Source organism: Cercospora beticola, chromosome 5 (genome assembly GCF_033473495.1).
Source record: "Cercospora beticola chromosome 5, complete sequence".
Classification (NCBI taxonomy): domain Eukaryota; kingdom Fungi; phylum Ascomycota; class Dothideomycetes; order Mycosphaerellales; family Mycosphaerellaceae; genus Cercospora; species Cercospora beticola.
Genome location: NC_088939.1, coordinates 401,514 through 423,128, shown reverse-complemented (window position 1 = coordinate 423,128; position 21,615 = coordinate 401,514). Strand labels below are relative to the sequence as shown.

At 54.0% G+C, this 21,615-nt stretch overlaps 9 protein-coding genes across 9 annotated transcripts; 2 read left to right on the top strand and 7 right to left on the bottom strand.

The window, feature by feature from the left end:
- Positions 1–1,907: 1,907 nt before the first annotated feature.
- Positions 1,908–3,366, bottom strand: RHO25_007417 (uncharacterized protein; the record flags this gene model as incomplete). The annotated part of the gene is made up of 2 exons (XM_023599606.2): positions 1,908–1,964; positions 2,014–3,366. The coding sequence occupies 2 exons, from the start codon at positions 3,364–3,366 to the stop codon at positions 1,908–1,910; spliced, it is 1,410 nt and encodes a 469-aa protein (XP_023449105.1).
- Positions 3,367–3,829: 463 nt separating this feature from the next.
- RHO25_007416 (uncharacterized protein) lies at positions 3,830–4,601 on the top strand (the record flags this gene model as incomplete). Its single annotated transcript, XM_023599605.1, has 2 exons — positions 3,830–3,969; positions 4,025–4,601. 2 exons carry the CDS (start codon positions 3,830–3,832, stop codon positions 4,599–4,601), a joined length of 717 nt encoding a protein of 238 aa, XP_023449443.1.
- Positions 4,602–4,856: 255 nt separating this feature from the next.
- RHO25_007415 (uncharacterized protein) lies at positions 4,857–6,414 on the bottom strand (the record flags this gene model as incomplete). Its single annotated transcript, XM_023599604.2, has 2 exons — positions 4,857–5,806; positions 5,856–6,414. 2 exons carry the CDS (start codon positions 6,412–6,414, stop codon positions 4,857–4,859), a joined length of 1,509 nt encoding a protein of 502 aa, XP_023449246.1.
- Positions 6,415–6,688: 274 nt separating this feature from the next.
- RHO25_007414 (uncharacterized protein) lies at positions 6,689–8,395 on the bottom strand (the record flags this gene model as incomplete). The annotated part of the gene is made up of 3 exons (XM_023599603.1): positions 6,689–7,074; positions 7,123–7,979; positions 8,025–8,395. 3 exons carry the CDS (start codon positions 8,393–8,395, stop codon positions 6,689–6,691), a joined length of 1,614 nt encoding a protein of 537 aa, XP_023449249.1.
- A 740-nt stretch (positions 8,396–9,135) lies between these two features.
- RHO25_007413 (uncharacterized protein) lies at positions 9,136–10,701 on the bottom strand (the record flags this gene model as incomplete). Its single annotated transcript, XM_065602941.1, has 1 exon — positions 9,136–10,701. One exon carries the CDS (start codon positions 10,699–10,701, stop codon positions 9,136–9,138), a length of 1,566 nt encoding a protein of 521 aa, XP_065459013.1.
- Positions 10,702–12,247: 1,546 nt separating this feature from the next.
- RHO25_007412 (uncharacterized protein) lies at positions 12,248–13,690 on the bottom strand (the record flags this gene model as incomplete). The annotated part of the gene is made up of 1 exon (XM_023599601.1): positions 12,248–13,690. The coding sequence occupies one exon, from the start codon at positions 13,688–13,690 to the stop codon at positions 12,248–12,250; it is 1,443 nt and encodes a 480-aa protein (XP_023449430.1).
- Positions 13,691–14,464: 774 nt separating this feature from the next.
- On the bottom strand, positions 14,465–15,957 carry RHO25_007411 (uncharacterized protein; the record flags this gene model as incomplete). Its single annotated transcript, XM_023599600.1, has 4 exons — positions 14,465–15,131; positions 15,184–15,440; positions 15,491–15,778; positions 15,835–15,957. The coding sequence occupies 4 exons, from the start codon at positions 15,955–15,957 to the stop codon at positions 14,465–14,467; spliced, it is 1,335 nt and encodes a 444-aa protein (XP_023448679.1).
- Positions 15,958–16,301: 344 nt separating this feature from the next.
- RHO25_007410 (uncharacterized protein) lies at positions 16,302–18,070 on the top strand (the record flags this gene model as incomplete). Its single annotated transcript, XM_023599599.1, has 2 exons — positions 16,302–17,075; positions 17,135–18,070. 2 exons carry the CDS (start codon positions 16,302–16,304, stop codon positions 18,068–18,070), a joined length of 1,710 nt encoding a protein of 569 aa, XP_023449121.1.
- Positions 18,071–18,501: 431 nt separating this feature from the next.
- RHO25_007409 (uncharacterized protein) lies at positions 18,502–19,813 on the bottom strand (the record flags this gene model as incomplete). Its single annotated transcript, XM_023599598.2, has 2 exons — positions 18,502–19,214; positions 19,264–19,813. The coding sequence occupies 2 exons, from the start codon at positions 19,811–19,813 to the stop codon at positions 18,502–18,504; spliced, it is 1,263 nt and encodes a 420-aa protein (XP_023448675.2).
- Between the last annotated feature and the right edge of the window lie 1,802 nt (positions 19,814–21,615).

Below are 21,615 nucleotides of genomic sequence, written 5' to 3'. Positions count from 1 at the left end.
GATGCATTTACAACGACGAGGCACAAACGCAGCACATGAGTGAGATCACAGGTCAGGCAGACCTAAGGAGAAACACAGTGCTACATGAGCGATAGTCTCTCACCATGGACATACTTGTCCGAGCGCTTGCGTGTCGGACATATCAGACGTCTTCCACGAGCGCGATAATCGCCCAGCATGCCCCTTGAATGCAAAATAACTGCGGCCGCGAGCTCTGTCAACTGCGCAACAACTATGCTCACGCCCGAGCTGCCTGAGTAGCAGGGTGTTGGCCACTGATTTGTAGGAGCTGCGAGCAGAACCACGCGAGCGTACGACCTCTCCACGCGCCTCTTGCTGACTCGCCGGGAGTATTGTCATCATGCACACGATCGTACAGCAAAGTTCCGCAAGCGCAGCCACACCAGGTTTGCGTTGACCACCTCGACTGTTGGGAAGGCTGTCTTAAACGACGGGCAAGAGTTGTGCGCGGAAGCACACAGCGGCCACGAGGCCAATACATCATCGCCGTCAATCAAGTGCCGATCAGCTCGCATTGGTTGAGACCATAGAACGAGGGCTGCGCCTGCTCAATGCCACCTAGATGCGGATGCAGATAGACAGAGAGATGGGACATCCATTCATTCAGTGTGTTGCGATCAACGCACCGACATAGTACGGGCAAGCCCAAAAGAAAAAGAAGGCGCAGCAATAGAAGAGCGTAGCTGTCGCGAGAAGGTGTTTCGTATCAAGAGACTAGACACAGCCATGTTGTCTCCCTGACTGGTAGCTGTTCCATGTGGCACAGCCGCGCAGTGTCCTGTGCACAAAAAGAAGTAGGTCAAAGGATGGACCATTGCTGCCCGTGTGTGATCGGGATACCAATGGGAACAGCCATCAAACACTGCTGGAACCTATCAATGGTGATTTCAAACCGCTCGCTGAGCTCAAGAACTTTCCATTGCAGATAGGCACAAGCTTCTAACTACACATCAGGCTCGAGCATCTTCAGCACTAAGCATGTTCGCGATGAAGCAAAACACAAAGCATGATCGCGAAGACTCAGACCTTCGTTCACGTGAAGTGGACGTCACATAGCGTTGTGGTTCAAGCACACTACAGTTCTTCATCGCAGGACACGCTAAATATCACGCATCCGTATCTTTCCGCCGCATGTCAGCGGCAGAAACTCACAAAAGTGGCGAAGGTAAAAGAGTTGTTCACTCAAAGGCGACTTTATGTCGAGATCTGCGAAGTACATCTGTAGCTGAACTAGCAGTGGCTTGCATAGCTCGCCACACGGCCATGAGTTGTAGCCCATATGGTCCTGAAAACAAATTACACCTATATATGTGAAGTCACGGCTTACCGTTGTGTTCGCTGGCCAGGTCCACAGTCACGCAGGCCCCAGGTGAGTTGAGAGACCATGAGGTAAAGTATGATGATGGGATTTGCAATTCGAAGCAGAGCGTCTGATGGCTTCGTTCAAAGACTGAGGTGTGTGCAGCCAGCAATCATTGGGAGAGTGTGGCCGGCGCAGCGTAGATTTGATGCGGGATTTTTCAGCAGGATCTTAAACTGTCTCCTGAATCTATCTGGCACAAGCTTCTGTCATCAGAGACGCATCACCAACATGTTCGAATAAGATAAGGCTTGGCACAACGGCGTCTCCATGGACAGATTTTTGAATGCCGGTATGCATTACAGAGCCTCAATACAGTTCCACTTCTATGACTGAAGTGCTTCTGCACGCCCAAACACCTTCTATCACGATAGAATAGACTTCCAATGCAACCTGATCAGTGCAAACCCATGCCACTCATTCCGGGCAGATCTGGACTTGTCAGCAGCGAGTCCCAACCTTTCTTGGAGGACGTCGACTGCAAATGGTTGAGACAAGCACCACGCGCGCTGTCCGGCTGCGGCTGCTAGTCGTACTGGAATAGCACGCTGATGCTCTCTCCGTGGTGTACTCTCCGAATTGCCTTCGTATGTTGTTAGTAATAGCCACCGTATGAACGGGTGTCGACCTACCTCAGCAAAAACACCTGCGACTTCCAGGACCTCCAGTTTCCTGGCATCCTGTGGTCGTCCGTACTGCACAGCAAGTTCCTCGATCCTCCGCACGTGCTCCTCCTGAGGCACTGTGTTCGTCACGATGACCTTGTCCAGGCCAGAGTGAAAGATCCTGTCAACACCATCACCACTGAGCACGCCATGCGTGACAAGGGCAACAACTTTGCTCGCACCCTGCTTCTTCAGCAGCTTGGCGGCACGGGTGATGGTATTTGAGGTGTCTGCCAGATCATCAACCAAGATGCACACCCGGTCCTTGACTTTGCCGACAAGCAAGAGTGCCGAGTGTTGATGCGGCTCCGTTGAGCTGGGCACATGAGGGCTGCGGCGCTCCTTGTGGATAAGGGCAAAATCCATTCCGAGGCTGTCAGCGATCGATGTCGCTCGCTTCGCACCACCGGCGTCTGGCGAGACGATAACACAGTCGTCCACACCTCCATGCTGAGGCAGAATTTGGTGGGTGATGTAGCGACGAAGCAGGTGTCGACCGTAGAGATTGTCGACAGGAATATCGAAGAATCCTTGATACTGCGGGTCATGGAGATCCATGGTGATGACATGGTCGGCACCAGCACATGTCAAGAGATCTGCAATCAGAGTGCCGGCCTGGGCGACCCATTGCTTGTACCCTCTCTGAGGCTTGAAGTCTGGCGGCTGTGCTCCGCTACCCTCCCTGTTGAATGAGGGCGCAGTAGTGACGGGTGAAGAGGTGACACCGTTCGTGCCGAAATGGCCTCCAGCGCTCGTGGGAGCAGAGTGGTTGGATGTTTCGCTCTGGTTGCTCTCCAGCGTATCCTTCCTCCGTGGCAAATGCAGCTCTCCATTCAACTTCAGGCCGTTGAGCTGCCTCTCCAACCGCTCGTCACGTGGACGTTGGCCGGGTCCTGGTGTCGTGGGTCGGGACTCGAAGGTGTACTTTCCACTGTCGGTCTTGGTGGGCATTCTCGCAAGCGGAGCACCGACTTTATTGTATGGCAGGTCGCTCTGTCTGCTGTATGGGAAGAGCGGAAGCACAGCTGTCACGCGCTTGGCCGATGCGGTCTTGCACGCAGATATGGTGATGAGCAGCTCCATCAAGCCATCATTCAGACTCGTAGCTCCCTTGTGATCCGGGCTCGGAGGGCGCGAGCAGGCCGTCTGGACAATGAAGACATCTTTCCCACGCACACTCTCTCCCACTTCGACACGAGTCTCGCCGACGCTGAATTTGGACAGCTCGATGTTGGCCGGCGGGATGCCGAGGTGGGTGCAGATGCCGTCGACGAGCTGCGGGTGGGACGAGCCCGAGAAGAGGAGGATATTGCGGACCATGGCGGATTCTGGTGCTCCCCAGGGCACTCAATACTTCAGTCGGCGAGGTCAAGGTCGGCAATCGAGGGGTGGAGAAGTGGTTGCTGTTGGTGCTGGACTCGGTCGCGTGCTGGACCAGCAGCTGGCGATCTGGGCGATTGATTGCCCGCTTTCACGTGGTGAGGGTGCGCTGGTCAAGCTCAGCTTGCTCGCGGGAGCGTCGCGGCGGACCGGCGGAAGGGCAGTCGGGCGCTGTCGTCGTCGTCGCGGTGGGCATGGTGAATAATCGCAAACGCTCTGTCGCCGGCCCGCTTGGAGTGACGAAACTTTTCGGCAGTCCCTGCGCCGATCGGCATTGATGGTGGACGCGCCGATCTTCACATGCGCACCTCACTCCGCACGTGGCGTGGCGTTCTCGCCAGCACATCACGTTGATTCGTAGCACGGTGCCTGCATCTCGCCAGATAGACTTCCTCGACTCAACATGGCAGCCATCAGAGCAGAGGCCCTCCGAGGCCCAACAGAGGCAACCATCCGCGATGCCATGACCCCCATGAGCGAGGCCCCGGTCGTGCCAGTCCTGCTGTTGGGAGATTCCGGGGTCGGCAAATCCACCTTCATCTCGTAGGTATATCCTGCCTGAGCGTGGCATTGCACTCTCCTCGACTGACCGAGCAAGACGTCTCACAAAGGGCCATGCCTATCGAGGGCCGCTTCCACAGCTGCGCGACCTCGATCAGCCCTTCGCCTTCCACATCCGCATGTACAACAGGCCCTATCGATTCGAGTTTTACGACACTGCATCTCCAGAGAATTACACCCTCCTACGACCAGCCATGATCATCCTCTGCTACTCCATCGCTGACCCCAAAACACTGACATCCCTGCACACCACCTGGAAGCACCAAGTCGAGACGCATTTCAATTACGATGAGTCTTTACCCGTGGTTGTTCTGGGTCTGAAACGAGATGTACGCAGTCAGGATGATTACGGAGGCACGATCCGTAGACCTGCTCCGAGTCATGAGGATGACGAAGCCGATGGGGATGATGCCCTATTGAATGGACGCACATTCGTCTACCCCCAAGAAGCACTACGCATTGCACAGGAGATGCGATGTGACATGTACGCCGAATGCTCTGCACTGACTGGAGAGCTCTGTGAGGCCGCAATTGAAGACATCAGTAAAAGAGCTGCACGAACCACTACTGTCAAAGGCGCCAAGACAGAAAGCCCTCATTGTGTCATTCTCTGAACTACGAGAGCGGCTGTGCAGCCGGGGACCATGATTCGACATTTCCTATCATTACAGCTTTCTCGAAGTTGCAGCACTTTCCGCCCAAGCTTCAGATGTGCGGATAACATGAGGAACAGAAACAGTCAAACGCCTCTTCTTTGCTGACCTATTCCTGATAACTTGGCCGAAAGGTGACCTCAGCTCTGCAAGTTCCCACCCATCCTATCGCTGAACAAACGCCAAAAGTACATTCCGGACTCCGCACTGCGCCTCTCAGATAGCTCGTGCAGCTTCTCCACTGATTGCCGACTCATCCTCCTCGGCTCGCTGCTTGCCTCGTCCAATTCCACCCTCGCCAACTCCCATGCGCTTGGCCACATATTGCTGAGCCACAACGCCCACGGCCGTCGACAGAAGCTCTTCCATCCATTCAGCAACCCACTCACGAGGATCGACACCCCCAGACTGGATGATTTCGAGGATGCTATCTGGCAGAGCACCTTCCACTGTGGGTTCTGCATCAAGCCATTCAGCCCACTTTTGAGGGAATGGCTGTGACAGACCGCGGAAAGAAATGCTGTGCAGAGGATCGTGGAGGTAGATTGCAAAGACAACAACCTCGTCGCTCTCACTTGGAGTGGCGACACCTGCTTCTTGTGCCTTTGCAGCAGATTGCGAGTCTTCCGCGAACAGGTCTTTCTCCACGGCATAGCTGACGGCCTGGATTGCGAGGAAAATGTCGCTCGACCTCACGGGATTGGACTCAGACAAGGTTTCGGTCGCTCGCTTCGCAGCTTCTTCAACGCCTCCCTTGGTGTCAAAGAACTCCTTGGCGTAGCTCTCAGCTTGCACACGAGCCAGGCGGGTGCCCTCCTTGAGACCTGGAACGGTTCCCAAACTGCGTTTTCGCCCTTCTTCCCGCCACCAAGGACCGTCTGACCACGCAGCTGTCCCCGTGCCAAGCACAGTGCCCCGGTAGCCCTGCAGATCAGAAGAGCTTCGTCCTCTCGATTCAGTCCCACGTTGAATGACGAGCAAGTCGCCGCCCTCGACCTGGCTCATAACACGAGAGAAAGTATTGTATATCAGTGGATCCAGGGAAGGATAGTTGAGGATGTCGTGAGTGGTATGAATCTGCAAACGTTCATGAGCAGATATGGGCGGGGCGATATGTGAGATGATTGATGTGAAGGACGAGAGACCCTTTGAACGCAGGTCGGTGCCTGTCAATTGTCAGCACGTGTTGGACATCAACGTACCAACTTCGAATACCAAGATGTTGCAAGTTTTCCAAATTGGCGTTCTGTCGAATCTGTGTCACCCATTTCTGTGCTTCCTCGTTCGTCTGAATGTTCTTTGCCAGCGTCTCAGCCTGCTTAACGGCAGCGCTGGCAATACTGCCCCAACTTCCCCACCATCCTCCTCCTTGCTGCGCCTTGGCTTCTTCGGCTTGCGGTGTTTGCGCCGTGTGAAAGCTGCGGCTGCCCTCGCCCGAAGCTCTCGCCTGTGTCTGGCTCACTCGTGCGCGATCTTCACTGCTGTTTCGCTCGCTGCTACCCTGCGATGTCGTAGCAGGAGTGTATTCTGCCGTACGCTTAGGACTCTTATTCGTCGCGCTAGTCGTGCTGGAGCTCAATCGAGGAGTGGCGGGTCGAGATGTGGCCGGCTTGGCCTTGACAAGGTCCTCCAGGCCGGCCAAGGCATCTTCGTCGTCGGTATTTGCTTTGGCAGCGGCGCCCTTCTTGGTTGCGGTGGGCTTGGAGGTGGCAGCCAGTTGGTCTCCCAGCGAGTCAAGCTCGGCCAGCAGGTCCTCGTCGGCCTGGCGAGGCATGTCGCGGGAAGGTTTGCGGCGCGTCGTGGTTGGGATTGCCTGAGATTATAGTGTGGGAGTGGTGACGGAGTACAGTTGGTAGTCAGACAGTGCCAATTCTTTGCGAAGATACGGAGACGAGGACTATGTAGAGGACGAGGAGGAGCTCACGCTCACGCCGTAGACATGCTCTGGCCAGCTCGTCGTCATGCTGGAGCTCGGTCGTTCCTGAGGCTTGGCGTGCAGCATCTCCGACACACAGCAACAACACAACAGTCGCGCTGCACGACGTGAACTACACCGACTTCTCCATCTCCACGTCTTTGCTACTGATCCTTTCCTCCATTTCCTGTACGACGACTCCCTCTGTCACGCGGTCCAGACGGACGCCACCGCTTGCAGGCCCGTGAAAGTGCTTCCTCCCAGTGGTGAGCCACGTTACGAGGGCGATCAACATAACTGCTCCCACCGCCGCCGAGGTATAGTTCATGTTCTGACTGGTCACGGGCTTCACCGTGGGCAAGTTGAATGTAATTGTCGCGAACATCAAGAACAACACACCCAGGACATTGAACGGAATGCTCCAACGTCCCAGGCTGTAGAGACCGCCAATCTCCCACACTGGTTCAGAGGTGAACAGTGAGAGCAGGCGAGCAATCAACGGGAGAGCGTATGAGACATCTGCCGACCTGTTAATCATTGCCACACAGCGTTGTCTGTACCACTTACAAAAGCCTTCCGTGGAGATCTGAATGACTGTTGAAAAGCCAGTAGGTCCTCCAAACTGAATAGCGATTAAGACCATCTGGAACAGCGCCGCACAGCAAAGCGCATTGACCGGCATTCGCGTCCTTGGCTCGATTCTGCTCAAGAACTTGGAGAATGGCAGTCCGGAATCGCGAGCAAACGCGTAGATTGATCTTCCTCCTTGTGCTGTCAGCCCGATTGAAGGAGCGAGACCGATGACAACAATGACTGCCGACATTCCAATTGCTCCAGCGCGGTTAGTGGCATGCCGCCAGATCTCAATCATGGGAACACCTGTAGGAGTGCTGGCGATTGCAGCAATGTCCTCGCTCATCGCGAAAGCCGCGGCGATCAGGAAGATGAAGCCCGTGACGAAGCCAATGTACACCGGCATGACGATCGCTCGTGGTGCTTGCCTCCTTGCGTCTTTGATCTCCTCGGTCATCCGGGTTGCGCTGTCGTAGCAACACATACCGTACGCAGCCTGGAGAACACCGAGCAGTGCACTATACGCAGACGGCCATCCTGTAATATTCACAAAGTCTGTGAAGACGAAACTGGCCGACCGCCGATCGTCATTCATGGCCGTCATCGCAACGACCACGACCACGAAAAATGACATGTTCAGCACCAGGAAGAATTGGGATCCTTTGTCGAACACCTTTGAGGCAAACATGTTCACGACCAATGCAGCAAGTGCTATTGCCCATCCGACCAAAACATGATGCCAGTCCTTGATCATAAAGTTCGGATTGCTCAGGTTGCCCAATCCGAGCAAGAAGTTGCCTGTGACGGTGTGGCTCGTAGCACCCATTGCCAAAACACCAATTTGAAGAAACCTGCAATCGTTAGCGCTTGCATACGCCAGGATCCGATTCGCTCACCATCCACAGAGATAACTCATTCCTCGCCTCCATTTTCTCGGAGCAAATACTGCGACATAGCTATACTGTCCTCCAACTACGGGATAAGCGCTACACATCTCTGCAAGGCTGTAGGCAACGAAAAGAGTCGCGATACAAATGCCTATCCAGGACCAGATCATCACTGGAGCTCCTCCGGACTGTACACCGACGGTAAGAACTCCAGCAAGAGCTGTCCATGATGTGACCACGGCAAAGGAAAATGCGACAATGCCTGCGAGAGAGAAGTTGCGTTTGAACTGCGGAGTATAGCCCAGCTCCGCAAGCACATCGTCTTCCGCGATGTCACGTCTGTCCGACGAAGGAGTGATGTCTCCTTGAAACTTGTCCATGGTGTGGCAGGTGTGGGTAGCGTATGTCGAAGTACTGTCACCTCAACTCAATCTCGAAGCTCCCAAAACGCATTCGCTCGAAACAGCGGCATAACACACCTGGCACGGGCTCACAACATCTTGGCCGTTTGTCATTCGCCTAGAACATTGCCGTGATAAGGTACGCATGTCTGAGTGGGGGCTCTTTGCCTAGCGTTTTGTGATAGGCTCTTACATTGCAGCTAGATCCGCGGTCCTTGGCAAGTTTCGCAGATCTGCGGAGAGTGCATTCGTGGCACTAGTTATCGGTCGTCCAATCCTGTAAAGTTCGTACTTCACAAGAAGTCAAGCGGCTGTGCAAAAAGAAGGTCCTTCCGGCAGATATGCAAACACCTTGTCTTTCGCCGCGGGGTACACAAACCGGTGGGGCTGTTCGCAAGAATCAGGAAAAGAAGTGGAGAATATAGATAGGCCTACAGACCCGCGATCGATGGTTGGTCGAACTTCCGAGCAAGATGTGAGTAATGATAAACATCAATTCTTGCTTCGTACAAGTCATCCAGATATCACAGCGGCAACTAAGTTGACCACTTAATTAAGTCTAAGAAGTGCAACTTTCTGACACAAGGACAGGCAGAGCCCACGTCCATCGCTTGTTGGACAGTGGGTATTTAATACTTCATTCAGCAAGACTTGATATCATCAACGCTCTGCCTACACTATGAATTTGCAGTCTCAACTCGGCCGCCAGTCTATGTGCTTCACATCAGTAGTGGCTTCTCACACAGCTTCTGGACATCAATCTCCAGCCGCACTCTTGATCTCCACCGCCCTTCGCGCGATTTCTTCTCCTCCATTCTCCTCTGAGCTCTCAGCCAGTTACTCATATGCTCCTGATCTTTGTAACTCAACCAGTGGTTCCTCCTTTGCCAATTCGACAGGCCCGGGATGGTAGACTGCTCGGCCCAATGCCTTGCTGCGCGCACAATAGCTGGGTCGTAATGCTTCTCATGTGCATTGTCCATTACGTACCGTGGGTTGTCATCGCCAAGTTGAAGTGATCGAAGCATTTGCTGGAAGGTCGCCTCATGGTGAGTTGGCCACACGATGTCGTTTGGGAGATGTATCCATGGCTCCAATCTCTCAATCTCGTTGAACGACTCAGTGGCCAGGTCTCGCAGTTCGTCTCGCAATGCTCGAACCTCGAGTGCTCTTGGCTCGTCCCTCATCATGCATGCCAGATCGTGCGCATCCTTCAAGAGGCTATCGACATAGTCTGAAAGCAGATTGCTGGGATGAGCAAGAACGTTACGAATTCCCCGCATGTTTATTATCGTTGGCTCAACGAAAGTGGGCACTCGAGTGCACAAATCAGCCCAACGACCATTGACTTCGGGGTACAGGAAGGATCGGAGACTCCAGCTAAAGTTGTGCATACTGCCAAGGACTTCCTTCAACTCCGAGAACCCAAATCGAACGCTGTCAGGGCCGAGAGGGTAGTTGTACATTTCTTGGCCTGGCCAGTACCTCTCGAGTCCGTGCCAGAAGGCCTTTTGCGCAATCGAGTATGCTGCTCTCAAGAGCCGGAGTTGGTGCTCGAAGGGAATTGAGATGCGCGAACTCGGCTTGTCGAAGAACTTGTCGTGACATCGCGTTCGGTCCTGTATATCTGCTACAACTTGGATGTGTCTGCCAGATTGGAAATCCTCACAGAATGGGCAGTGACAAGATTCTCGATAGTTTCCGCGATCACCGACATTGGGATGGTAGTATACAGTGGGCTCAAAATATTCGTCGGCACATAGTGCGTCCTTCTCTGGCGAGACCGCGTTCTCAGCCTCGATGCTTCGATCACTGCAGTCAGGTTCATCATGAGTCAGGTCGACCGGGCATCTAGCGGCCCAATATTGAGCATACAGTTCATCTTCTGTGAGCGGAGGGGGCAATTTGCCTGCCCTGCTCAACGTTGATTTCGTTGGCCGCATGTAACTCGCTTCATTCAGACTCGAGTCCACTATGAGCTTGCCTTGTGTATCACGAATCGAAATCGATGTTGCAAGATTTGATGATCTCCTGTCGGGTGTCTGTTTCAGCAGTGTGGATTTCGTGGGCTGCAGGTATGACTTCAAGGGTTTCTTGAGTTCTTCAGCATGTAGATGCTTCAATTGCTGAATCTCTGCGTCCTTGCTTGTGAGCTGCTTTTGGAGAACATCGAGCTCGTGTTCCTGTTGCAGTGCCTGCGCAGCTAATTTATCCTGAAGGCTTGCAACCTCAATGTGTAACTCTCGGATCTTTGCCCGTGACACAGGGGTGAGGTATTTCGGCATGTTGACAAGGAGATTCTGGTTGAATGCAGCGAATGCTTGCGTAGTAGGGTTTGTAGACGTCCAGTGTTCTTGACCGAGGATGCTCGAGTACTTTGATAAGGAGAATAGTAGGTAGAGCTGATGTCTTTTGTGCCAAAGAAAAGGGTCGCTCGAAGTTGGTGAATGCATGTCATAGTGAACAGGCCTGTTGAAGCGCACAAAGCAGTGAGCAGAGGACATTCACTTTCCGTCATTGTCGTAGAGATGTGGCCCGGACAAGCACTTTGATCATGAGATGCTTTGAACGCCCCTGTGGACACATTTCCAGGGACGCTGTGTGCGGCGACCGTGCCGATACAGTATATAGCTTTGATTCATTGAGTGGATATGTCGTAATATGTGGAATTTCTGCTGTCTGCCGAAAGATACGACGGAGATGTGCTGTGGAAAGTAACAGAAGTCAGCGACATGAGGTCGTTGCAGCTTGAGAGAGCATCGATAGCTTCCATCTTGACGAAAGCTGGAGGTGTAATTAGCAGCCACGTTCGCGTGTAATCAGCTTCGTGGAGATCGAGTATATGGGTAAAAGTGTCGTCCTTGCTGAACGCCTGAAGAGTGGCTTCATCAATTTCAAAAAGAACAGAAAGTATTTCCCGCAAGTGCCTTCTTGAATACTGGTAGCATGCCTTCTGCTTGCCAAGTCGTAGAGAAGTTGTCGCTAAGCGGGAAGGCGCACCTGCTCAGCCGAAACAAACGTGCACAAGCGTCTCACGCAGAGACGAGCCGGGTTGCGGCAGGTTTCTTTGTCCTCGGCGCCAGACAACAACGTTGTGTTAATTGTCTCGAAGAAAGCTTGCATTGTTCCGAGACACGTGCTTGAAACGTCCATTGGTAACGGTGTGATGTGCTGCAAACTTGTAGAGTGGCCTCGTGCAGCAAGATGGAATGAGACAATAAGCACTGGAAGATGACACGTCCAGATCATGAGCATTCGAAGTTTTTCATGACTCAGTTCGTTATTAGGGAGCGCGTTGTCTCAGCAGTTTTGGAGACTACCTGCTTGCTGTCAGCCTCTGAAGTAGATCTATGTCTATTCGTCACTCTCTAGAGTCTTTCAGCACATGAAACGATAAGTCGATTGCATCCTAAGCAAAAGTAGAAAGTTACGCAGAAGCATACAAGTAAGGCGACAAGCTCGCCTCATGATAGGCGTCGCTAGACATGTACGCAGAGAGCTCAGCGCAATATACTCAGAAAGTGCTGCCAAATTGAAATGATAGACCAAGCAGTATTGACCCGTTTGAGTGTTTGAATGCAAGTATCAGTTCATGATAGCAGCGTGTGTTTAAGTTTTTCTGTAGCAACCCCAAATAAACGATTGTGAGAACCATGTCTACTCTAGCGGACAAAGAAAAGAACACATCCAGTGTGTGCAAGCAAGAGAATCGCCTCAACAATCTCCCGAAGCGCAATCTCCAATCGCAATCCCATCATCGCCTTCTCGACCCGCACTCTCCAGCTGCACTTTCGTCCCCTCACCCTCCAACCACTCTTCACCACCACTCCCTCAAACAGCAGGCACATTCACTCCGTAACATCCATTGGGCAACTCCTTGTACCCCTCGCTCTTCATCTTCCAATCAACCTCATTGACTCTCCACCACTGCGCCGGAGTCAACACCCTCGTATCCATCCACCACTCCCACAACGGCGACCACCTAGCACCGACTCTAAGAACACCCGAAGCAGGAGAGAAGTGAGAAAGAGTCTGACCATCTCTCACGAAAGTGTTCGTGACCTTCTTGAGCGCCGCAGTCTTCGGTCTGCCCTGAGGATCGGTGTCGGCAGCTCGGATCTCGCGTGCCAAGTCGGTCAGCCACTGCGGGATTGGGCGAGCGCCGACGTAGGGGGTCATGTCTCGATGAAGAGAGACTTGCCTAGTGGTGGGAGGGGCATCGGCAGCAGCTTGAGGAGCCGCGGCATTGGAGGTGCTTGCCGAAGGAAGTCCAGCAATAGCAGAGGCTTGAGTTTGGATCGAGCTCAATGAGTTAGATGGACCAGGTGTGGCGGTGTCTTGGAGCGGTGTAGTGTTTGACACGCTGGCAGGAAGAGGCTCAGGAGACGCGGATGCTGGAGGAGATGCGTCGACTTGAGAAGATGCAGCGGCACCAGGAGATATAGCGCGATCAGGAGACGCAGCGGCTTCAGGAGATGCAACAGCTTCAGAAGATCCAGCGGCTCCAGGAGATGCAGCGGCACGAGGACGTGCGAAAGCTGACGAAGATGTGAAGAACTCCATAGGAGTTGCGAAGAGTGCTTTCGGAGCTGCGGAAGCTTGAGGTTCTGCTGGGACTCGAGTGGCAATTGGGGGAGTAGAAGGGCCAGGCATACCCGTTCTCAGATTGCCCTGAGCCGACAGCCACACTTGTGGTTCCTCAGTGGCTAGCTTGGCCTTCTTGCGACGGCGCTCGATGTCGAAGCCCGCATCAGGTTCGAGTCTAGTGGAGTCTTGCGTAGAGGTGGCAAACGCCGAGTCTTGCCTACGCTTTTGCTCACCCTTCATGCTCGGTGGCTCGAGAGCAGTGAAGTCGTCGACGCCCATGCCGATGTCTTCGTCACCAGGCGTCTGGCTGGGCTCTCGAGTTTCTGAAACTGGAGCACTGGAGTTCGTCGACGATTGTGGATGGAAGAAGTTGCTAGGTCCAGCTACTGCTGGGGTTGTAGCACGAGCAGAAGTCGGCAGTCGGAGCTGAAAGCCGTTTCTGGGTCCGGGCGCCGCTGAATTGGGAGCGCGAGGAACTGTCGGCAATCTTGGAGGAAAGCCGTTGAAGTTTTTTGTCGTGCGAGGATGACCGAAGGGCGCAATAGTGTCCCCACCATCTTCATTTGGCGTTAGAGTGACAAACTCGACTGGCCTGCCGTTGTGACGTTGTGCTTCGCCAGTGGAGATCCCGCGAAGGGAAGCCTCGCGCTGAATCCTCTCGATTCGTTCTCTCGGTGTGAGTCCCATCGTGTTGTCGGTGTGTATGAGCAGTGAGTCAGTTGAAAATGTTGTGGTGCAAGGCCGCCTTGTATTGGTAGTTGGTGAAAGTGCAATGGCTCGAGCAGAACAAAAGAGTTGTTTATGATCGCCAGGTGTGGATCTCAGCAACTCGTTCACTCCGTGGCCCACTCATTGCGGCCAGTGATGCGGCATTGTTGACGGCATGTGCCTGTGCATGTGATCAACGCTGTGCTTGGCGCCAGTGTGAGTGAGTGAGCAACGTTGGCTGTGACTCGAGGCCGTTGGTAGTGGGTGCATGCCTGCGCGCCACTCAAATCTAGGGACTGATCAGATAAGAGCAGTAATGATATGGCATTACATTGCGCTGACAGGACGCAGGGAACGGCGTTACCGACGTTCTAGTCGGCGGCCGAAGGGCGTAGAGCTCCTGTCCCGGTATATCAGCTTGACAGCAGCTAGGCTTTGAGCCCACAACAGGAACTGTACGAACTCGCACTGCACCCAGCTTTTGTGTGAGCATGTTCGATACCGTTCTTTGAGACACCAGAGTGGGGATGTCGGTCGTAATACAATCAAAACTGGAGCATGTACGGCCAGGAAGTAGGAACGAGACAGCAGATGTATTCGAGGGTACTTCCTAGCTCCTGCACAGGTGTTGATACCACTGTATCAGGTTCCAAGCAGTCCATCACCATCCCAGGTTCACAACAGAGAATCATCAAACCAATCTAGGCGTCTTCCAAGTTCACTTTCCCCATCTCCATACCAGTCAAGACCAAACTACTGTGGCGCACCCGGTAGTGGCCTGTCAGCCGGATCCGAGGCCGCTGGACGGTCTGCTGGAGCCGATGGTGTCCTGTCTGGTCTCGTCCTCATCGAGGTCGACGTTGTTCTCACGTGGCGGGCGTGTGGCCGGACGGCACTAGCTCTACCAGGGCCTTGACGGTATGCGTCTTGCGACAGCAAAGTGGGCGGTCGCATCAAGGGATGGTTCGAGGCAATGCTGCCGTCAGGCTGCATCGAAAGAGTGCCTGCACCAGGCCCGCCGTTAAGTGATGCTGGGGCAGCCGGATCACGGGTTGGTGGAGCGGGAGCCGCAGGGGCGACGGTGGGCTGTGCAGTGGCAGTGGCAGCATTGTCGGCGGCAGCTGGCGCAGGAGCAGGAGCGGCTGGCTGTGAGGCCGGTGCAGTCGAATTGTCAATAGCTGGCGCTGCAGCTGAAGCGCTCGCAAGCGTGGCGGGAGCTGTGGGCGCCCGAGTTGGAGGACGGAAGACGCCGGAGTTTGCTTCGGTGCGAGATGCAATTGTCGTTGGATCCTGTTGAGACGCCGCTACTGGTGCTGGCGTCGTGGTGAGCGGATTCGCAAATGTCGCTACTCTTGAGGGCCTAGCTGGAGCAGCTGCCGCGGATCCATCGGCGGGCGCTTTGGACGCGGACGCGGAGGCGCTGCAGATAGTGTCAGTGAGGATAGTAGAAATGAGAGTGGAAAGTTGCATACTCAGTCGCACCACCAGAGCCCGGTGCGGCTTGGAGTGGGCTTCCATGAGCCTGGCCGACTGATCGTGGTTCTCCCTCAAAGGCATCGTAACGTTCCTCGCGACCATTGAGCTGGCCACCCGCTCGCTTGAAGTCATCGAGGGTGACAGTTGGCAGCGAGGAAGTGGAATAGTGTTGTGCTGCGTTGTGGTGGATCTCTCGGACAGGCATGACGACGTGGAAGACGTGGTATTCGAACGTCTGCTTCTGGATGACAGGCTGTGCAAAGCTTAGCATTGATCGGAGAAGCAGTAATGGCGTTCACGTACCTGAATCCTTTCATGCACATGGTGATGAATGTGCTGACCCTCGATCGTGGGCAGCTCTGTCGTTGTCCGCTCGGCTACCACAGACTCAAAGGTGTCCCTGTGCTCCGCATCCACAGCGGCAAGGTGTTTGGTGGTCTCAGCTGGGTCGTCATGCTCAAAGTTGTGCTCGTCAACAGGCTGAACCACAGCGTGATGCTGTTCTTCACGATGCTCTTCAGTCGTGATAGGCTGAACAGACGTGTGGTAATGGTCTTGATGGAACTCTTTGTCGACAGCACGAGTGATGTCCTATGGAAGATGTCAGCAGGGTCATCCGCGTCACGGGAGGAAGCATGAAAACGCACCTGATGTTCCCTTCTCGTAAGGACTTCCTGGGTGACTGCAGGTGCAACAGTTTCATGAACAGTGGTGTCGTGGCGTCCATTGCGAGCCATGAAGGCCTCGACGGCCTTTCTTGCCTCGTCCATTTTGATGTGAGGAGGTCGGAGTACGATGTGTCGGGCTGGTATATGTGCAGGGTATGTGTGCTGGTGAGTAATGCGCGTCCAAGATGGTGAACTTGCTGAGAAGATGAGAAAGGCGATGCGAGAGAAGAGTGCAGAGACTCGGAGGAGAAGAAGAGAAGTAAACAGAGAAAAGAAATGGAAGTCATGCACCTGCCTTTCTCCCAGACAAGGGAGCCACGAGGCCGCGCGTGATTGTTTCTTGCTCCAGCTCGAGAAAGTGCGCCTCGACTGAGAGAAGTCGCACTGGCAGGCTCGCTGTCGCCGTTGAGAACAGGAGCATCACGACTCCACAACAAACAAGCCTCATGGTCCCAGCCCTGTCGTTAACCAGAAATTCCGAGATCCGCGCAATGTCGTCTTGGGCCAAAGAGATCATAGGGAGGCTCTTCCCGGCTAAAGGACGAAGTCGAGCCGCGAGCGATACAACCGCGAGCAAGATCAAGCAGCATGTTTCCGGCAATGGCGAGAGACAGCGCACACGAAGACGCAGCTCTCTGTCGACCGCAACGGCGCTCCTGCAAGACCACTCGCAAAGCAAAGCGAACGAGACCACGACCAGTGCCAGCACGCATCGTCGCATTCACAGCCAGCCAGCGCCAAAAATCGCAAGACTGTGTCATGTCCGCTCGCAAACGCAAGTCAACCCAACAGCAAAGCTGCCAGATCATGTCATGCTTCCTCCGCGTCAAGACGATGAAGGTGAAGAATTCGAGGAGTCGGACACTGACGAGGTGCAACAAGCGACTCGGGATGCGCTGCAGCAGACAGAAGATCCTATCTTACCAGAGCACGATCCGACGATTGAGTGGGAGCCGCCGACCTGGGAGGACCTCTGGAGGGACACGAGCAGGAGCATCAGATCGCATTCCAATACTCAGTTGTCGGCAGTTCTGCGCACGCCCAGAAAAGCAGCAAATCACAGTGGATCCGCAAACAGAAGCAGCAGGCGCGATCGTTCTGTAAGTCGCAAGTCCAGCTTTGAGAATTTGCGCAGCTCCATACGGCCGAAGAGGGAGTCGTCTAATTCTGGTCACGGCGCAATATTGAGGAGCCCGGACGTCCCTTCTCGTCAGCAGAATGTAAGTCGCAGCAAATCCCGTGCGCGCTTTCTCTGCCTGATATACTGACATCCAACTAGGTGACAAAGGCCAGCCTCGACAAGAAGCTGCCTGGGATTCCTCACCATGCGCCTCCCGGACAGCTCCCGAGAAGCTACTTGGAAGAGAATGCTGCTCGTAATGCTAGAATCATCAAATCGCTGCAAGACGATGGCATTCTCAACCTGAAGGACAGCGAAGAAACTCACACCGCGGTGATCTGGTCTCCGGCGGTCACGCATGAGAAGCATGTCGTCCAGCCCATCGAGATTGTCCAGCGTGCAGTATCCCGAGACGTGCACAATCATCACCACGTGCACCGCGTGTTGCCGGTGATCGATCTCGAAGTGCTTCCAGCACGTCACTTCGTCCCGGATGGGCGTGGAGGATATCTCGAGATCACGGAAGAGGAAATACCAGGTGGGAAGCCTTCTGGGCTCGATAATCTGATCACTGAAGCTGTATCAAAGGCCAGCCCGCGACAGGGTGCAGTGGTTCCCAATGTTGCGAGCCCAACCCGCAGGGATGGAAGCAGCTCCAATGGCACAACGGTCGTGAACCAAATGCATCGACCTTGGCTGCACTCTTCAGGCGTTGCCTCATCCACTACACAGTCGCAGCCCTTTCCACAATACCACGAGGCATGGCCCATGGAAAGAAGGGCCACGCCTTCGCACGCCTCAAAGGACGCACCGCACGCCGTCAGTCTAGACCGAAACGAAAGCCACAACGTCGCCGGAACTCCCATGTCTCATCAGCATTTCCGATATCTTACCCCCAATGGCTTGCCATCTTGGACAGCGATCAACAGTTCCCCGGAGTCGCAGATCAAGCCCTCTCCAGCTCCGGCTCCGCGTCAAAACGTGGCTGCTGCATCTGCATCCGAGAAAGGGAACCGCAATGCACCTGCACAACAGCCGATCCACACAATTCTTCCGCTTTATGTGGCGTATGGGGGCTCGAACGTGGTTCCGTGATACATTTGCATGATTGGAGGCGTCTTTCTTAGCGAGGTGGTGGCGAATGGGTTGGAATAGGTGTCGGAGCGTGTTGGATCATGTCTTTGTGGGTTTTGCTTCTGCTGCTTTTGCTCTGTATGTTAGATGAGATGCAGCAAGATATTTCGTCATTCCTTATCGACGCGTTGATCTTTGTTCACGACGCGTTTTGTCATAGTTTCAGTGAGGTGTGTGAAGACGCGGAAGTGGGCACTGAATTTGAGATGTGGAGCTGTCTCACAGGGTCAGGCCGCCGGGTTTGGGTCTGAATTGTGAGACTACAGCATGGTGGTACCCACGTACTCGAACCATTATTGAGGCACATCAGGCGTCCTTTATTATCTATCTGTATAAAATTCAGAAGGAAAGCCATTACTCATTAACTAATCTCTACAACAATTACTAATTTCCTACTTAAGCTCAAAATGCCCTCCATTCCTCGTACAAGCCGAAACACTCGACGTCGGGCTCACAGTAGTCGTATAAGTCCAAGTCACAGCCATGGTCCTCGTCTTCGTCACAGTCGTATAACCAATCTTGTAAACTGTCTTTGTCTTCGGAGGAAGAGTTGTAGTGATAGTTTGAGTTCCAGATCGCACAGTACATGGTGGATCTGTAATTGTTGCTGTGATGGTCTCGAGTTTTACGTCTGAGATTGTGGAGACGGGTGCTGTGACTGTTGTTGTGGCGTTGATGACTTCGTTGGCTTGGGATGTGATTGTTGGGGCATCGGGGGAGCGTTTTTGGTTTTGGAGAGCGAGGCGGGCTTTGAAGGATTTGTTGGATTCGATTCGTTTGCGGAGGGTGTTCGAGATGGTGATGTCTTCTGAGCGTTTGGCTTTGGCTGGTGCGATTTCCAAGCCTTGTGGGATCGGGATGATGGTTGGTATGATTCGGCATTTTGGATCGTGTTGGCTTGGGCGTGGGGGAATCGTGCATGTTGGCACGACGGTCTTCGTAATTTTGCTTTCAGTCTTGGTCCAAGTGTTGATGGTGCGGGTGAGCCATCTTGTACTTGTGGTGATGACGGCTCCAGGCGTGACCGTGATTGTTCTGGTGGATGCCGGAAGTGTGACAGTTGACTTATTTGGTACTGTTGTCGTAGTCTGAATAGTAGATGTGGCTGGGACTGTGAGTCGAAGAACGATCTTTTCATGGAAATGTGTGCTTACTAGTGATCGTGGTTGAAGGGGTTGTCGTTTGCGTATAAGTCACAGTAGAGGTTGTTGTGATCGTGACAGGCACTCCAACAGTGAGAGTAAAGTCTCGTTGCCACCCAAATGGCGAGCCGTCGCCATTGTTTCCAATCACAATTACCGACCATGAGCCAGAAGTCATTTCGTTCTTGGTGATTGGGCAACTGGACATCTGATTCGTCAAGTCGGGTGTCGTCGGTACGCCAGTGCACTCATATTGCACGCCATGATCGTTGTCAACAAGGAGAACATAGGCTGACGTATCTGGTTCGCATTGCTTGAATTGAGATGCAGTTGTGAAAGGGTCGGTGGATCGTGAATCGATGAAATAGGTGCCATTGTGCTGAAAGTCAATGCCGTAGCTGTAGCAGACACTGTCTTCGTCATATTCAAAGTCGTCATCTGTGGATTGTCTTCTCAATAAGCCTGCTGAAAGGGCTCGCTCGCTTCTGACATCCTGAAATTGTTGAGCGCTAATCTGATTGATGAAGGTGCCTGCCGCGGCAGCAAGAAGAAGAGCCAGCATGATTGAAGGAAGATTTGGTGGACTGGTATGAAGCGAGCAGAATGCGTAGAGCATGTCAGTAGATAAGTACTAAGCGCCTCAACGGCAGCATCGGCACGCCTGCTCATCACCGCCCCAGTGACGCTGGTCTTCGGATGGGGAAGCACTGGCATCGGAATAGCTCGTTATGCTTGGCGAGGGTCAGCCCTATGTGCGGTGGCTCGTGTTTTACCTCACAATGAATCCAGCTGAGAATCCTATGCTCGCACAGCTCGCGTGCTGGCCATGTTTCTGGCGTTCAACACGATGAATCCAGCGATACGGAGTGATCGACACCGGTGAGTCGGGACCTCTCTGTGTCTTGCCAAGAGGGCGTGGCTCGACAATCGTCGCTTCACTGGCGTGATTACACGAGAATGTCACAGAGTGGAGGCACCACAAATAGACAGGATGACTTCCGAACGAGGCAAGTAGCGAAGTTTCTCGCAGACAAGAAATGCGGGCGATTGCATGTTGCATCAACTTGCATGCAGGTATGATTGCAGGAGTCGGGGAAAAGAGAGCCCAATCCCTTAGCGACGTGTGCTCGCAGGCAAGGGAGGGCAGCGCAGCAAGATCGGACCCGCAGGCAGAGCATGCACACATCTTGTTCGGCGATGGATCTTCGCCAGGGACGCCGCGTGAGAGCCGCACTACTGTGGCGATAATGTCCGTGCCGAGTGTGCGAGTGCGAGTGCTGGTCATAGAGCAGGAGCATGGGGCCGGGAGCAGAAGCGCCAGAGCCTCTGATCCACAGGGGGCGGCGGCGGTCTGTGTCGCGTTCGCTGATGCATCTAGCTCCGCTCATCAGAATATGGTGACATGACAATCGTCTTCGACGTGGTCGACAGCACTGCCACCGTGTCAGCATTCGATCTGGTGATATCCCGCCCCGACAGCTCTCGCTGAAGACTAATGCCAAGCACAAGGCCTTTCAATATCTCACTGCATTTCCGGGCAGCATCATGCGCAGTAGCGCCGCATCCTCTAGCGACAAGAGCAAGGGCATGGTTGTGGTGATGAAGAGAAGAAGGATGCGGAACTCCGGACGCAAGTGGTAGCGAAGCTTCACACGACAAAACGCTGGCGAATGGCGGCTCCGGAACACGCCGACGGCGCGGCCCACTTGCCCCAGAATAGACGCCGTGACAGGGGTGCAATTTCCAACGTCACGATATCGTCCTCTACTCTGCTCTACGGAGGAGCACAATCCTCCCCTTGCTTGTCCGCCACGTGCATATTCAGCAGACAATCCTCATTGCCCATTGTTCGCGAGCTGCGCATAATGGGTCACAACGCCGCCCAGCTTCATCCTTGCTGGGCCAGCACGACAACGTGTATAGCGAGAAGCCGAAGCTGGATCCAATGGGAGAGTTCGCAGGGATCAGTGGGCAGTAGAAGACGATGACTTCCCATCTAGGAGAACCGGGTCTTCCGCACGCTCCAAGGTTCATCTACATCTCTTCTTCACGAGATCGACAGCCGCCATAGAGCACATGCGACGTTACACTGCATCTTGCCCGCCGAACGAGCACTCGACCATGATGGCGGCACGGGAACCTTCGATGCAGAGCGGTGTGCATGCACTCCATCCTGCAATATTGGAGCGTGCTCTGGCTCCATCCGACCCATAGAAGCGTGCATCAGCCACGCTCGCAAAGCACCACGTCGGCATGCTCCCGAATGCCAAAGTCTCGTGTTCTAATTCTGATCTGCAAGCATACTTGTGACTGCAACTCAGCTGGCTGGCGCTTCTTGGAAATTCCCCAAAACGGGGTCAGCCA